The sequence below is a fragment of the Protomyctophum parallelum genome, assembly GCF_964188405.1.
Source record: "Protomyctophum parallelum genome assembly, chromosome: 22".
Classification (NCBI taxonomy): Eukaryota; Metazoa; Chordata; class Actinopteri; order Myctophiformes; family Myctophidae; genus Protomyctophum; species Protomyctophum parallelum.
The window spans coordinates 6,803,905-6,819,860 of NC_139714.1; the positions used below are offsets into that span (position 1 = coordinate 6,803,905).

The 15,956-nt window shown below is 45.0% G+C and overlaps 1 protein-coding gene across 1 annotated transcript; it reads right to left on the reverse strand.

Moving 5' to 3' along the window:
* Positions 1 to 508: 508 nt before the first annotated feature.
* On the reverse strand, positions 509 to 14,958 carry lmod2b (leiomodin 2 (cardiac) b). Its single transcript, XM_083757583.1, has 6 exons — positions 14,396 to 14,958; positions 13,118 to 13,576; positions 11,376 to 11,636; positions 10,184 to 10,393; positions 9,131 to 9,583; positions 509 to 870 (listed from the first exon to the last, which is right to left on the reverse strand). Exons 1-6 carry the CDS (start codon positions 14,678 to 14,680, stop codon positions 844 to 846), a joined length of 1,695 nt encoding a protein of 564 aa, XP_083613709.1. The 5' UTR covers positions 14,681 to 14,958; the 3' UTR covers positions 509 to 843.
* Between the last annotated feature and the right edge of the window lie 998 nt (positions 14,959 to 15,956).

Below are 15,956 nucleotides of genomic sequence, written 5' to 3' on the forward strand. Positions count from 1 at the left end.
TTAAAAAGATGCATTTGTGTGTGTATATGTGATTTATTAGTAGAGCAATAGTAATGTCTTTTTTTGTTGTCTCCACCAGGCCGAAGGCATTGGGAGAGAGTATGTTTTGCACTCCGTCCGTCCTTCCGTCTGTGAACAGCTAATCTCCGGCACCGTTAACCCGGTCGATGCCAAATTTTGTTTCCCTCTGCGTTTGCAAGAGTGTGACTTTAGGTGTGTGTGTGTGTGTGTGTGTGGACGCTCGTGCATGTAGGGTGTAGGCTACTTATAGGCCAGTCAATCTACGATTTGTCCCAAAAGAAATTGCAATATTAATTGTTAAAGGTTTTTCATTATCCTTATCCCGGTGAAGGTCTAATCGACCAAATAATGAGCAACATTTTGGCAAGTGTCTGATAGTGTGACTGTGCGGGACCTTTTTTTGTTTTTCAAAGATACCCTTTTTAAAACTACAAATGTACAGTTCCCATGTAAATCAATTTGGATGAGAATGAATAAAAACACCACATATAGCTGTATTTTTAATGACTTAAAACAATTCACCAAACAACTCAAAATATGTACAATTTTACAAGGAAATTCACAGAAAAGGTAATGGTAAACAAATTCAGAGATAATCAATTCAAACTATGACATTTTAATAAGCATAAATATGCTTTATTTTCTTTAAATGTAAAGACATTATTTCAGTGCAAATTTGTTTCTTTCTTTTGTCTTTTTTTTTTGTTCATGTTGTCCTGCCATCGTTGTTGGCAACTGCTTGGTCTCTTCATAGTCCCACTATTCAAATTCCAAACTTCCACGGTAACAAATTGACCAATGAGGTTCCTCGTCCACCGTTCGTTATCTGAGGTGTTGCGGCAGTTCCACCTGAAAACATCACACAACAGACCTGTCAGTTTCAACAGACACCGTTAGGGGGTCATCCCTATGTAATAATAGTAGGAAAGCCTGGTCTCTGTTCCAAAGTGCCGTATCATCCGGTCGGGCGCGGATGATATCGTTACGTCATGTTGTAGTATTGTTTTGTAGTCATCAGGCAGGAACAATCAAAACGGATCTTCCTTTTCCCTCAAACCGGAAGAATAACAATAAAAGCTCTCGTAGCCTGTAGCTTTTATTTAGAAAAAGGGAGGGAAAAGGAAGTTCCGGAAGATTGCTGACTACAAAACAATACTACAACATGACGTAGCGATATCATCCGCTCCCGACCGGTTCATGAACCCGAAATGGAATGGTGCCCAGGCTAATGTTCCCCACTCCTCCCGTCCTGCAAAAAAGGTTCTATGTTCCCCAACCTTTTTTAGTTGAGTGGGGAACATAGAACCCTGGGAACATAGAACCTTTTTTGGGTAAGCGGGGAACATAGAACCTTTTTTGTGGGGGTAAGTGGGGTAACCTGGGGATCATAGGTACGCTCCCAAGCAAACTTGTCTACAGGTGGATTTTTTTTTTAAAGCTGACAATACGACAAGTAATCAGATATTTTCTCAGATCGGCGTGTAGATATCACCAGGGCCGTTTTTATGCACATGCAGGCAAGCCAGCTAGGCAAATGCCTATGTTCTGTCATGTCACACACACACGCACGCATGGGGTGCTTTTCACTGCGCTAATCACTGGTCACTAGTCACTGCTAATGACTATACGCAGCAAATCAGGCCGGAACCCAGGCTACTGCATATCACCCCTGTTGATTACATTGTGAGTTGTGGGAGTTGAAACTGCATGCCCCAGATGTCTACTGTCTCGACAAATTTGAGCTGTATTCACTGAATAACTACACGTTTTTGTAATTGTCACTTTTTTGATGTTTGCAAGGTTTCAGTTAAACCTTTTAACCCATTAAAACTGCAAAGCGTCTGAAAGTGTGAGAACTGATTTAGCATTTTGTAGAATCAGCCTCAGGTCTTAAACTGTGAAATGTTACTTGCTTTAAGCTCTTCATTATGCGGTCTCATCATCTCCTTCCAGACTGTCCATGCATCTCAACAGATGAAGTGGTTAAGAGCTTTGTTGTTGGTGCGTGTTGTGGAAACGTGTTGCATCTCACTTATCAGAGTTCCACTGAGGCGCTCCTATAAATAACTGCTTTAAGTGGCCGGAATGTCACAGCTAGGAGACCCCTGCATTGGAGGGCAGGGATGATTTTCCATTGTAAGCAACATAGCAAGACCTGCTGAAGCAATATAGGAAGCAGTTACACGCGGTCTGTATCACTAATAGCCAAAGGCTAGAGAAAACATTAAGGTTAGGGTTACATAAGGACCATACACGGGGATGGATAGACGGGGAAAAAAAGGTAATTCTTTGACACGTGGCAGTGTGTATACAGCATTTTGTGCTGATTGGCGCAGCGGTTTGTGAGATTAGCTCACACACACACACACACACAGACCAACCCGTGCCGACCCGGCACGCCATGAAACCCCCCAAACAAATAAATGAAACCAGAAGGTCTGAGCTCATTAATAGCAAGTTTGAGGTTCTTAAACCTTTTCAGGTCAACGGACCCCCAAAGGGACTAGTCCCTACCGCCCAAACCATGTTCAGGTGGGGGTCCGTGCCCAAATACATATAACTTTGGGGGTCCGTTGACCTGAAAATGATTTAAAACTAAATTAAAAAAATGTTCCTGCTATTTTAGCTATTTTTGAATAGCCTTGAATAGCCTATAAAATAGGGTTAGATTGATAATAGGCTACTATAAGTACATTTGCTGGGGACCCCCTGGAACTTCCTCATGTGGTCCCCCGGACCAGTACAGTCTGTACTCTGTACTGTACCCACGGCGGGATAGAAAACCACCTGCACTTCTCCCTCCACCACCCAGTCCATTTATTCCCTCCTGCTGTTCATCTCATAAAGGGAAAATGCAACCGGCGAGTTGACCACCCATTCTCTCCTTTTCTAAAAATGGGAGAGAATGAGATTTTTGGAAGGGGTCCACTCCCCCCAAATGATCAAAGCGTATTTTTTGAGAGCAGGCCCATTTAATCTACTTTAATTGTCATACTCTGGTTCTATATGCCAAAATAGTTCTTCTGCATGGATGAGCGGAGTGGTGGGTGTCATGTCCTCACTCACCCCGGTTGTCCTCTTTGTCTCCGTCCATCCCTCTCCTCCTCTCTTTTAATCTGTTCTCGGTTGAGGGCACCAGCTGACATCCACATTATTTCTCTTCTCCCGTCATCCCTCTCTCATACACCTCTCAGCTGTCTGTCTCTCTCACTCTGCTCTTGCACATTTTGACACTGATGCTAAGTGATATTTGTGTAGTGTACCTGTGTAAAGGAGGTTTATTATACTGCCGTTGTTCCTGTATACAGTACTTGTTTTTTATTTTGGAGTTTTATTTGTATTATCTTGTGTTAGAACAGTCTCTGCATGGAATATGTCCCATCAACATTTCACTGCGTGTTCCTGTTTAAGTATAGCGACAAATACTTATCTTGTCTCTCTGTCTCTCTCTCTCTCTCTGTCTCTCTCTCTCTCTCTCTCTCCCATTTATCTCTGTCCTTTCTTTTCCTCCCCCTTCCTCTCACCTCCCCTCTAACATCCCAGCATGCACCGTGCTTGGCGCCCCTCTCCACCCCCCGCAGCAGTAAAAGCATTGTAATCATAGATACCACAGTGTTGTTGGCTGCTGACAGATTGTGCCGTTTTCAAACCACATGAGATGATGACGCGTGCACACACCTTCGACACTGTCACCGGCACCAAATAAAACTCCCGCCTCATTAAGAGATGCCCCGCACGAAATATCTGCTATCTGAGCGAGCAGAGCGGTGGTCGTCACCAGCCCTTTGTCCTCCCCTCCGGGAAGCCGTGCCGGAGCTTCCCGGAGGGGAGGACAAAGGGCTGGTGATGACCCTCTGCCCTGTCAGATATCAGATATTTCGTGCGGGGCATCTCTTAACGTTAATTGCCTTGTCGTTTAGCTCTCTAAAGCAATGGTTCCCAAACTTTTTTATATCAAGGACCCCCAAAATGATACTCATTAGCCTGCGGACCCCCCATTTGAAAATACATGCCAAGGACCCCCATAAAAGAAGATTTTCTATGGCTCTAGGGCCCGGTTTGACATGAATTAGGCTACAGTCCCCTATTTAATGGCATTTCTATCTCTGGGACCCCAGAGATGAAACTTAATTTAACTCTGACGGGTCAATTTGGTTCCATTTGTACATTCTCAGAGTTACAGACCCACAAGGGTCCATTTGATTCCTACCTATCATTTAGCTGGGGACCACCTGGAACTCCCTCAAGGACCCCTAGGCGTCCCGGACCCCACTTTGGGAACCACTGGTCTAAAGGGTATGGTCACACATACGTGAACGGGAGTAGCCAATGCATGCAGAGGTGTCTAGTGTGGAGTTCAACATAGTTGAACACACCAACACACTGCAACTCATGTGGCAGATTGACTGTGTGACTGAACGCCAGAAGGCTGATATCTCCCAGTCTTAGATAAATCCATCGTAGCACAGATGTTTTCCTGGTTATGATGTAGCCCAGGTAGAAGTATAAAGCATATCAGCATTAAGGAGGCACTGATGGCAACTATAAATGTATACTGTAAAAGTTTTTTTGCTTTTGACCGTTTGACTGTTGTACATTAATGATTCAAAATCTGACATCGTCCTCTTTGGCCCCCCAAATTCCATCCCGCCTTCCAGTCACAGCTTGGCAACCTGTCCAATAACATCAAAGGTGTAGCCCGTAATCTAGGCGTGATGTTCATCATTTAATCAGCAAGTGACTAAGGTTGTACAATCCTGTTTCTTCCAACTCCGTAATATAGCAAAAATCTAATCATTTATCTCATTCTCTGACCTTGAAAAGGTAATCCATATGCTTTCACTCTATTCCGGACTCAATAAAACTATCAACCGTCTTCAAATGGTACAGAACTCAGCAGCCAGATTACTGACCAACTCCGACCAGAAGGCGTGACCACATTACTCCTGTCATTGCCATCCCTCCACTGGCTGCCTGTTCATTTTAGGATTGAAGGATTTTAGTGAATTAATTATCACTTTTAAGGCACTACATGGCTTGGCCCCCATCTATATCAAAGATATGCTGGAGCCTCATAGGCCAACGCGTAGCCTTAGATCGGCAAGCAAGGCTCTCCTGGAAGTTCCGGCTACCCAGCTCATCACCATGGGTGACCGGGCTTTGGGCCGATTCATACTCCTATTTTAGAGCCGAATAAAAGTCGGTTCGGCTCTGTAGAGCCTACAATGTGACGTCATTTGAGGTTCGGGGGTGGGTGGGTACCGTCCTAAAGTCGGCTCTTCGGTGCTACTGACAATTTCTGATGAGCTGAAATCATTTCGGCACTACAGCGGTAAAATAGGAGTATGAATGGGCCCTAACTCGGCCCGTCCACCTAAGCTGTGGAATGCCTTACCAGAGGCCCTAAGACACATTAGCCTACTGAGTTCTTTTAAATCACAGCTAAAAATGCACCTGTTCACGGTGGCTTTCACTTGATTTATTGATTTTGTGTTCACCTGTTTACTTGTTTTATTCTACTGCACTGCATTTTATTCTGTATTGGAAAGCACTTCGTAACATTCTTTTGAAAAGTGCTTTATAAATAAAGTTTATTATTATTATTATTATTATTATTAGACCTTGGTCACCAGGGGAACGTACTGTAAATGTTAACATGTTAGGATAGAACAGCTGCGCCACCAGAGCTCCCTGAGAACCACGATGCGACACATTGTGAGCTTGTAGATCTGCTATTTTCAAAAGATTTGTAAATGAAAACCTGAAATGGGACATTCTGCATAAATAGTACTTTTGATACCAATACTTTTGTATTGTATTCAAGTACATTTTTAATTCCGGCCATTTACTTTTGCACATTGCGGTATTGATACTTTTACTTAAGTAAAACATTTGAGTACTTTTCCCACCACTGGAAGTTGAGGAGTGCATTATGCACCTGCCTGGTGCTCGTATTAGGCTATTTTTATTGGTCAGTTCAGTGGAATAGGAAGGAGTAGGAGAGGATTACATTCAACATAGGATTAGTATGATCCAAACATAAGCTTTGTGTGTTTGTTGTGGTAAACCCACTAACTGTACTGTAGCCTACTTTCTAGTGGTTCACTTGGAACGGCTCTGTTGCTAGTATAATGTTATGTGGTCTGTTTACATTGTGATTCCCTTCATTCTCATATCTGATTGTCATTATGTTCAGCTTCTGTATGCTGTTATGGCTGGCTCTGAGGACGTCACAAAAAGGGGGAAACCACACCGGAGATCAATCCAGTTATGTTTTATTTACATTAGGTGAAAAATGTATTAATTCAATCAAAGTTTCCAACTTAAATTGGCATGCTTTGTAACCAAAACAAACAAACACTATTGAATAAGGATGCTCTCCTGCAGGCTGTGGATAAATGGAGATCTGAAGCATTATGAGAGCAGGTCTCATAAATAGTGTTTTTGAAGACACTGGCCAGGTGTCTCCCCTTCCACTAATCACCTCTGGCTCCACCCTCCAATCCAGCACTGCAATGGACTGGTTAAAGGCACAGCCGTACACACAGAACCCCAGAGTAGACTAAAGGCCCATGGGGTGCCGTCACAATGCCCATACAAAGACTCTGCCGTGACTGTACAGTCGCACGGGAGTGTTTAAACAATGAGGAGTGAGTGAGTGAGTGAGTCAGTCAGTCAGTCTATTTGTGTCTCTGCCAGGCTGCTAATGGCCAACATACATAACCCCTTTGTTTCCCACACCTGTAAATTGTATGGTTATACAGTTTTTCTCAAGCCATGAGATTAAAGTGTGAAATTCAGGACACGCGTGCTCAAATGCAATTATGGCACGTGAGCAAATCGGCGAGGCACGAGCGAGGTGCGAGCGCACCGTTGGATTAGATGTGTTCAACTTTGTATGAACGCTATGGTGTTTGTTTAGCTAGGCTTAAACAAATCTGTTTACTAGCTGGCATGTTTACTTTCTAGTTGGTGGTCCAGAGTAGAAGAGCCAATAACCACAGCGATGACTCACAATCCGGTGGCTTTGTGTCGTGCACGTTATAATGACCTCTGATGGCACTGATGGCACGGTGGTAGCTGAAGCACTTGTTAAAGTTATACAGCCATCATTTTAATTATCCTGGAGACCAGGCTGGAAAATAACTAGAGCGCGATCTGTGCCAGATTGTTGTGCCCGATGCTGATCCTGAATTTGGAGAGGCCTAGACCAGTGGTTTTCATACTTTTTAATATCAAGGACTCCACCATAACATGAGCGTGTACTAGTGGAACAACGTGATAGGAACACTTATGTTCTATTTTATTTTTTATTTTATTTATTTTTTACAGAAGATTGAGGATCGAAAATACAAATTGACAAGAATTACAACATGTTAATAGAAAAGATAATGTATAAACAAACGCAAACTAAATTTGACTGATATTGTGTCAAAAAGTGCAAAATCTATTTTGTGACACATTGTAAGCTCTATCTATTTGTGAACATTTCTGAAAATGTGTCACCTCTGAAGAATATACATTATATATTTTTTTTAATGGGGACACAGTGGGCTGTATTTTGCGTGTCTTAAAGGTTTTATGACATTCATTTTCATTTCTTTTTCTTTTTCTTTTTTCTTTTAGGTTTTATGACCTCAATTACACCCAAAAAACCTGAACTTTGAACATTCAGTGGATTTTCTGTGGTCTGAAGTTTTCTTTGGGGTTTGGAAGGCCTTTGAGCTACAATGAAAACAGGCAACACAGTGAAACAGTGACATCTGCTGGCAAATCCCATTGACATAATATGGGATTTGCAGTAAGTGATGTCACTTACTGCCGGCAAATCAGAGCACCTGTTTGAGCCAGAAAACCCCAGATCACAGAACATCTACTGAATGTTAAAAGTTAATGTTTTTTGGGTGCAATTGAGATTAGAAAACCTACAAAAAATAAGAACAATTCCAAAACCTTTTTTTTAATGTCACAATCCCTTTAAGTACCAGGTCTTATTCCCTAACTTGAGTAAACTAAAGACCTGGAGGCGTGATCAATGCCATTTTGGCCAAAGATCACGCCACCAGGTCTTTAGTTTACTCAAGTTAGGGAATAAGACCTGGTACTTAAGACACGCAAAATACAGCCCAGTGACTGTAGGATTGCCGATCAAAAACACTGAATAATGCCTAATATATTATAGGCCAAACCGATATATCTGCCTGGCCCTAAAAATAACTCATTCCACCCAGTCAGTCTTCTAGTAGATTTTGCCTACACAGTATGTCTGCTATTCCAGCCATCAGGTCACCAAGCAGCCACCCTCTCTGGAGGATGTTGTTGGATGGTGTTGACAATGGCCAGGGAATGTAGGAATGGACCGATCTCATTGTTCAATTCCCTCTGTCATTCATTATTGTGTCACTACTGCCAACCAGATGGCTCTCTTATCTCTTTGATTCACACTGAGAGGTTTTTCCTGAGTAGATGCCAACATTCAAGGACAAAGCTGCCGGGTGGCAGTGGGTGTAACATGTGCCGCCCGTGGAAGCCATGCAAAGGATGTACACATGCGCTCTCTATCTCTATCTCTATCGCTGTCTCTGTCTCTCTCTCTCTCTCTCTCTCTCTCTCTCTCTCTCTCTCCATCAGATCTTAAATTAGATGCTATTACTATGTTTACATTTTTAGACGTCGATGGTCCAGCCAGGGAAAATAACCTAATGCACAGCACAGTTCCATTTTTCCACCTTAAGCCAGTTTTTCCCATGTGTACAGTACATTTACAGTACATTGCCATCACAATTGCATGTGATGCACAGTTCAATGTTCATTATGTACTGTGTCATGTATTTTATTACCGGCCTTATTTTTATTAGCCTAGACTTTTTGCCCTTTAATTGGTCTACTGTCAATACTTGTGATGCTGTAATGTTTGAAGAAGCCAGAAGAACAAAAATCTATTTTACTCTTAGTTAACTGTACACACAAGATTTATCTCTCTCCCTTTCTCCTACTGTGGTTCAGCTATTTTCAGATGGGGGTCCGCAGCCTAATACCCAATTTGACATGAAAACGTGCGCACACACACACACACACACACACACACACACACCCACTCTCCTCTCACCGGTCGTAGACTCCTGATGCTGCTGTTGCGGATGGAGTCCATCAGGCTGTCGTGAGTGGACCTGAGCGGGGTGGAGGGCCTGCTGGCCTCCTCCAGCGTGCCCACGGGCCTCAGGGTGCTCTTCAGCTCCCTCAGGATGCTGCTCGTCTCCTCCTGGACCTTCTCCTTCTTGGCCTTCTTCTTCCCTTTCTTCCCCCTGGACGCCCTGGGCGCCGGCGCCCACGTGCCCACCTCCTCCTCGTGCGCCCGGATCACCTCTGCGATCTTCCGGGTGGGATTATTCTTCTTCTTCTTTGAGGGAGGCGCCGGGGGAGGGGGTGGGGGAGGTGGAGGAGGAGGGGGAGGAGGAGGCGGGGGAGGAGGGAGAGGAGCGGGAGGAGTGTCTTTCCTCGCGGGTGGAGCAGAGCGGCCAAGTTTCGGAGAGTTGTGGGGAGATGAGCTGTGCGTTCCCTTCTGTGAAGAACAAGAGAGAGAGAGAGAGAGAGAGAGAGAGAAATGTAACGCACATCCTCCATTGGTGCTGAGCCAAAACTGTAGAAACGGTAAACAATAAAAAGAAAGCAGGGGCTCGCAACTCACTTTAAGATGCTCCAAACTTTATTTAGCGACAGGCAGGCAGAAAATACAACGTTTCATGGTCTTTGTCAAGTATATGAATATACTATCGCCCAGGCGGTGGCGTAACCGTCTGGGCACCCGACTGGTAATCCAGTCGCAGTGTGCCGCGGGTTCGACTCCCGAGCCCGACACGGCCTTTACTGCATGTCTTCCCCCATCTCTCTCCCGTTTCCTGTCAGCCTACTGTCTGTCCCTTCAAAAAATCAATAAAAGGCGTAAGCCGCAAAAATATATATAAAAAAAAAAGTATATGAATATACTTGACAAAGACCTGAAAATACAACGTTTCATGGTCTTTATCAAGTACTGTATATACTTGAGAAAGACGTGAAAATACAACGTTTCGACCTCACAGTCTTTGTCAAGTATTGTATATGAATATACTTGACATATATCCTTCTCTAAAGGACCAAGTCTGTTTGATTACATATTTACCAGTGCAGTGGTGCGCAGGTTAGTGGCTCCATCTGGCGCCCCCTGCTGTTGCTGCTGTCTCTGTTCCTGCAGACGTCTCTGTCTCTGGCGGTCCTGGTTCCTGGTCAGGATGCCCGTCATGCTCATCCTGGGACCAGGCAGGTGGAACTGGTAGCCCAGCTTGATCACCGTGTGGTTCTCTCTCAGGAGCTTCACCATCTCCATCTCCACCTGTCGCACAGAGAAAGGTCAAGGTCCAATTACTAAAAGAATGGCTGCAAACTGACCTGGGAAGGCCTCGGGGTCCCCCAGAATGAAGTTACTAATGTGAGGGAAGTCTGGAGCTCTCTGCTGGAGCTGTTGCCCTCGCGACCTGACTATGGATATGCGGTTGAAGATGGATGGATGCAATAGGCTCTATGCACACAGAATAACTCTTACTACTTTCGGGCCCCTTCCCTACTTCCTTACTGTCATCATGTTACCGATGTACTAATTCATTAAGGCTCTGTTCGATTCTGGTCAAACAGAGTCAGGGTGCCGACTATTGCCGACAGTCGGTAAGTCTGCTGGTCGGTCGGTAAGTCCGACGGTCGGTTGGTAAGTCCGACGGTCAGTCAGTCGGCCATTTCTCAACCGTTTTGGACGGGGATGGGCTTGTTGGAATCGTGCCGCCCCCCCCTGGGCGTGTTTTTGGGGGTCTGACATCACAATGATGCACGACCTCTCCCTTTATTAGCCAATTGATCACACCTGATCACCCCCAACGGTGTTCTAGTTCTATTAATACTCTGTAACATGGTTCTAGTATCCTTGACAAAGAGAACCCTTATCAATGATTCTTTGGTTAAAACAAGTTGCATTTTTTTATTTAAGTTAAAGGCAAAGCCTAGTAATCATTGCTGTAGATTGTTTGGTCAGCCGGGGCAGACCAAGGCGCAGTTGGATGAAACACATCGACTCACTGGCCTTGAAACGTCTCGGGATCCCCCAGGAGAAGTCACTAATGTTGCTCTGGAGAGGGAAGTCTGGAACACTCTGGTGGAGCTGTTGCCCCCACGACCCGACTACGGATAAGCGGTTGAAGATGGATGGATGGATATATATATATATATATACTTGTAAATACAGTAGGCCTATATATACTGTATTTACCGTGGAACCTGCAAGTGGACAGCTAAATGCCTAATGACAATGATTGTGTCAAACTGACCTGTGCTCCACACATGTGTCTCTGGTTGTGGAAGCGTAGTTCCGTCAGGGTGTTGTTTCCCGGCAGGGCCTGGACCAGCGCCATCACACCTTTCCCGGTCACGTAGTTGGACTCGATGTTCAGGCTGACAACGGAGGCGTTCTCTCGCAGCATCTTGCCGACGGCCAGCGCCACAGGGTCGTCGGCTCGCGTGTTCGCCAAGCTGAACACTTTCACGTGCGTGTTGGAGCACAGCGCCTCGGAGAACCGGATCAGAGTTTCCTATAGGAGTAGAGGTAGATAAACAAATGAATAGAGCAAGACCGATATATCAGTTTGGTCGATATATCAGCCTTTATTTGACTATTTGGGCGTCATCCGTATCGGCAGCTATAGGGGCAGCGCCAGTGTGCCGTGCATTTCTATGGTCCAGACACACAAAAGGGGAGTCCATACAAATAAAATAGAAACATTGATCAAATCTTTTGAAATGTATTAGACAATTTTCATTGCACCAAGATATCGCCATAATCGGTGGCCTAGGACACTCCAAAACTGCAACCATCATGGTCCCCGATGAAAATCTGGCATCGGTAAGGCTCTACAAATTAAGTTAAATTAAATAATAATGGGAGATTTTGAAATCCGAACTGGATCATAGTTTGTTACAAACTGGGGGGTTGTAAATTAATTAAAACAACCATTGCCGGCCTGGGCCATGGCTCAGGCACCTTGGCTGGTAATCCAGTCTGCAGGCACTAAATCGCGGCGAGTTGGTAAACTGCGAGTTCTCCGGATACCCCATTGCCTATCTAAGATCCTACCCGACAGAGCCTCACACTGTACCTAATACTTCCTCCTACACACTGTCATTCCAACTGTAAATAACACTACTGGGGACTGGCTTATGATTCATAGACCTTTCAATAATGTACTACAAAGTCTTCCAAGAATGTGTGAACTCTGTGCTGTGTGCGTGTGTGTGGTTTCTAAACTCACTGATCTTCCATTCACTTTTTTTAAGGTAATTTTAGTTACTCCACAATGGGCGGGGGGGGGGGGGCTGTTTTCTTGGAGAGCACTTAAACTTCAAACAACTTCATAATGAATTCCACTTGGACAATAGTATAGTCCCAGATTGTTCACAGCGATGTGGGTGGGGTTTACAGGCTTCATTGTTTGGTTTGGCACAAGCCACGTGTTGAAGAATGCTTCCCTGGGTGTCTCAGCCAGAGGTGTCAGTCCAGCAAAAAAGAAAATGGGGGAGACCACAAATTAAATAAGTTACCACTTAAAAGCCCCATTTCCAAAATAGGGATGCCAGGTTCTTCGATGTCTCCCTTTTGACTGATACCTGTCCATTTAAACTCTAAACGGGGCCTGCCCCAGTTATTTGTGCAGCCACGCCCGGCAACCGACGGAAATTAGAGTTCCGAAAATTAAGGCCCGGCCCTACCTGGGCCCTCATCAAACCCTGTACACTCAAGACACTGCCCCCGCTGCCACCCTTAGATCTCCATACGGAACTGACCTGTTCTGACATTACATATGTTGATCTGACCTCATCAAAACTCATCAAAACTCATATGTACTACTGTAACATATCACATATATGGACAGACATGGATTGAGAGATCAGAGAGCAGATCTGTGAAACCCATATTCATTTGGGGATCCTTGACATGAAAAAGTTTGAGAACCACTGCCTTTAGTAGACATTACGGTACAACATTGAGACGGATGGTAGACAACAGCTGTCTTACCTGTGAGATATCATCGATGTTGTTGAGGTTGACCTCTGTGAGTTCAGGGTCGTTGCTAAGGACTCGCTCCAGGGCGTCGTCCACCACGATGGGGTTGCCGTCGGTGCTAGCGTCGGCCGGCGGAGGAGGCGGAGTCAGCAGCCTCTGAGGCTCCGCCCTCTGCGGCTTCAGGAGCGTCTGGGGGGTGCTGACCCGCGGTGGTGGCACGCCAGAGTCCTTTGGTGGCTCGGATTTCACTTTATTGTCCTCTGTCTCTTCCTCCTCCTCTTCCTCTTCTGTTTCTGCTTCCTCTTCTTCCTCACTCTCTTCCTCACTCTCCACTTCTTCCCCTTCTTCTTCGTCCTCTTTTTTCTCTTTTCCGCCTGTGCACGTATTCTTCTCTTTCTCGTTCCCTCCGTCTTTTTCGTCCTCTGCCTCGCTGTTGCTTTCCGTCACACACTCCTCCTCTTCTCCCTCGTCCTGGATTTCAGTTACGTTTTAAAATTAGTCAGTTGATTTTCCATGGTAGAGTATGTTAATACAATCAACTTCAAAGAACTTTATTTTTTCTTTCGGAAACTTCTTTTGTGCAGTGGTAGAGACAACAGAAATCACAGTACACACAAACAGTTACTATATAAAATATCATAAAAACAACTTTTTAAGAGAAACTACTTAAAAGCATAATATATTATTATATATTATAGGATTCCAACGAGGAGGGGGGGGGGGGGGTTCAGCCTAGGTGTTCAAGAGTCTGATGGAGGTGGGCACAAAGCTAGCTGAGCCCCTTTTAGTGAGTTTTGATGCTCTGTATCGCTGGCCTGAGGGCATTAGTTCGTAGTGGTTATGGAGGGTGTGTGTGTTGTCCTCAACTATTTGAGAGGCCTTCTTTATTGTCCGTTTTTTATGGATGCTGCTGAGTGACTCCTGGTCCCTCCCAACAATACATTTGGGATGAGACATTTACAAACTGTGTCTCGACTGAACATGACCTTTGACACGATTTTAAGTATCTCGTCTCGTCTAAAGTTACTGCCTTTTCTTGAACCTTAGCTAGGGGGAGCATTTGCCAAAAATAGCTGATCGACAACCTCACACGACGTGAGATTTGACGTAGATGGAAACAAGAGTGGACCAATTAAGTACAGAGCCTGGTCAACTAAGTATTAGTTTACTAAGTATAGAGGATTACATGGTTAAACCATTCCTCATATTTCATCTTTGCAGGGAGAATTACAAACTTATTTCTCCACATTTTTCCCAAAACAACAAATCCATGTTATCACCCACACTGACCGGCTTGGGACTTCCCCCTTCTCCTCCTCCTGCTCGCTCCTCTTCCAATAGTTTCTGCGTCTCGCTCTCCCAGTACTTGGTCAGGGCCTCTCGGCTGAAGGTCCCCGTGGGCGTCTTGTCCGTCTGGTCCCTCTGTCTCAGGCCGATGGGGACGTTGTCGTCCGGGTCGATGTCCACCAGCTCCTTCTCCAGTTCGGCCAGCTCCTCCGGGCTGAGGGAGGCAAGGAGTTCGTCCTCGTCGATGTCTTCGTACTTACTGAGCTCTCGCCGGTACCCAAATTCCATGGTTCGAATAAGATGAAATGACAATTTGAATTCTTCCGGTTCAAAAGTAGAATGTGCAAATTGTAAAGTAGAGACAGCAGCAAAATTATTATTTTTATAGTATTATTATTTTTTCTGCAGAAAGCCCACGTAAAATGAGTCGTTGATGTGCAGAAAAAAATACAGAATGAGTTTCAGCGTTCCCCCTTGCTGTTGGGACGATCCAAAGGTACGGGGAGTTCCTCAAGTCCAATCAAGATGCCTCCTCTCTGGGGCAATTGTCTGCTCAAATCAGCCTCTGTCCCAACAAGTCCCAGGCAAAGATTCTCCCACTCCAGTTTAAACTGGATGTATGCCGTAGGCAGACCCAGCTAACTCCGGGGAGTGTGTGTATGTGAGTGGGACAGTGTAGTGTATGAGTCTGTCCACTCTGCTATCTAATCTCTCCAGCTGCTGTTTAGGCCTTAAGAGAGGGATCAGAGAGGAGCATAGCAAAGCGCCAGCCCGGGTGATGCAGGGTCTTTATTTAGGGATGCGCAGCTCTGAGAGGCTGATCCACAAAAAGCCGGTGAGGTCAGCCCAACCCCATGCACCCCACATACTCAACCTGGCAACCATATGCTGTCAGCACACCGTGACTGGGCTTTGTTAACGGCCAAAAAATAGACCAGGCAGATCCTGTCCCGTTACTGAAAGGTCACTGGTTTGATTTCCGTTCTCAAAACTTGTACTTAAGTACAGTAACGAAGTAGCCTAATTGTACTTTACGTTACTTTACACCACTGAATACTATACTGTACATACTTACTTAACCAGGGCCCCAGGAGTATATATGTCACGCTCTGCCCCTCTGCCTTTGATTTGAGAAGTTATTATTGTGGTCACTGAACACTTATACTATTTACAGTAGCCTATAGGCCTACTACTACTACTATACTTCTGTTATTTCAGGATGTTCTGTATTATGCCATGTGTTCCTGTTCTGTTTGGTTTCGTTATAACTAGACCCCGTTACCCCCTGACGTAACACGCACGCACGCACGCACGCACGCACACACACACACACACACACACACACACACACACACACACACACACACACACACAATCAAGACCGAAGCATTTGCAGCTGGCTGGTGTTGTTAATTACCTGGCTTGCGCTGCGCAGCTGAAGAAGAAGAAGAAATGCGTTCTGGTAAATCAAGTTTACCAAGGGTAACTGGACTAAGCATCAGATACTTGTTTACAGCCAGGCCCACATGGAGCATTTCATGGTAGTGGTTCAATGCCTTGTCCA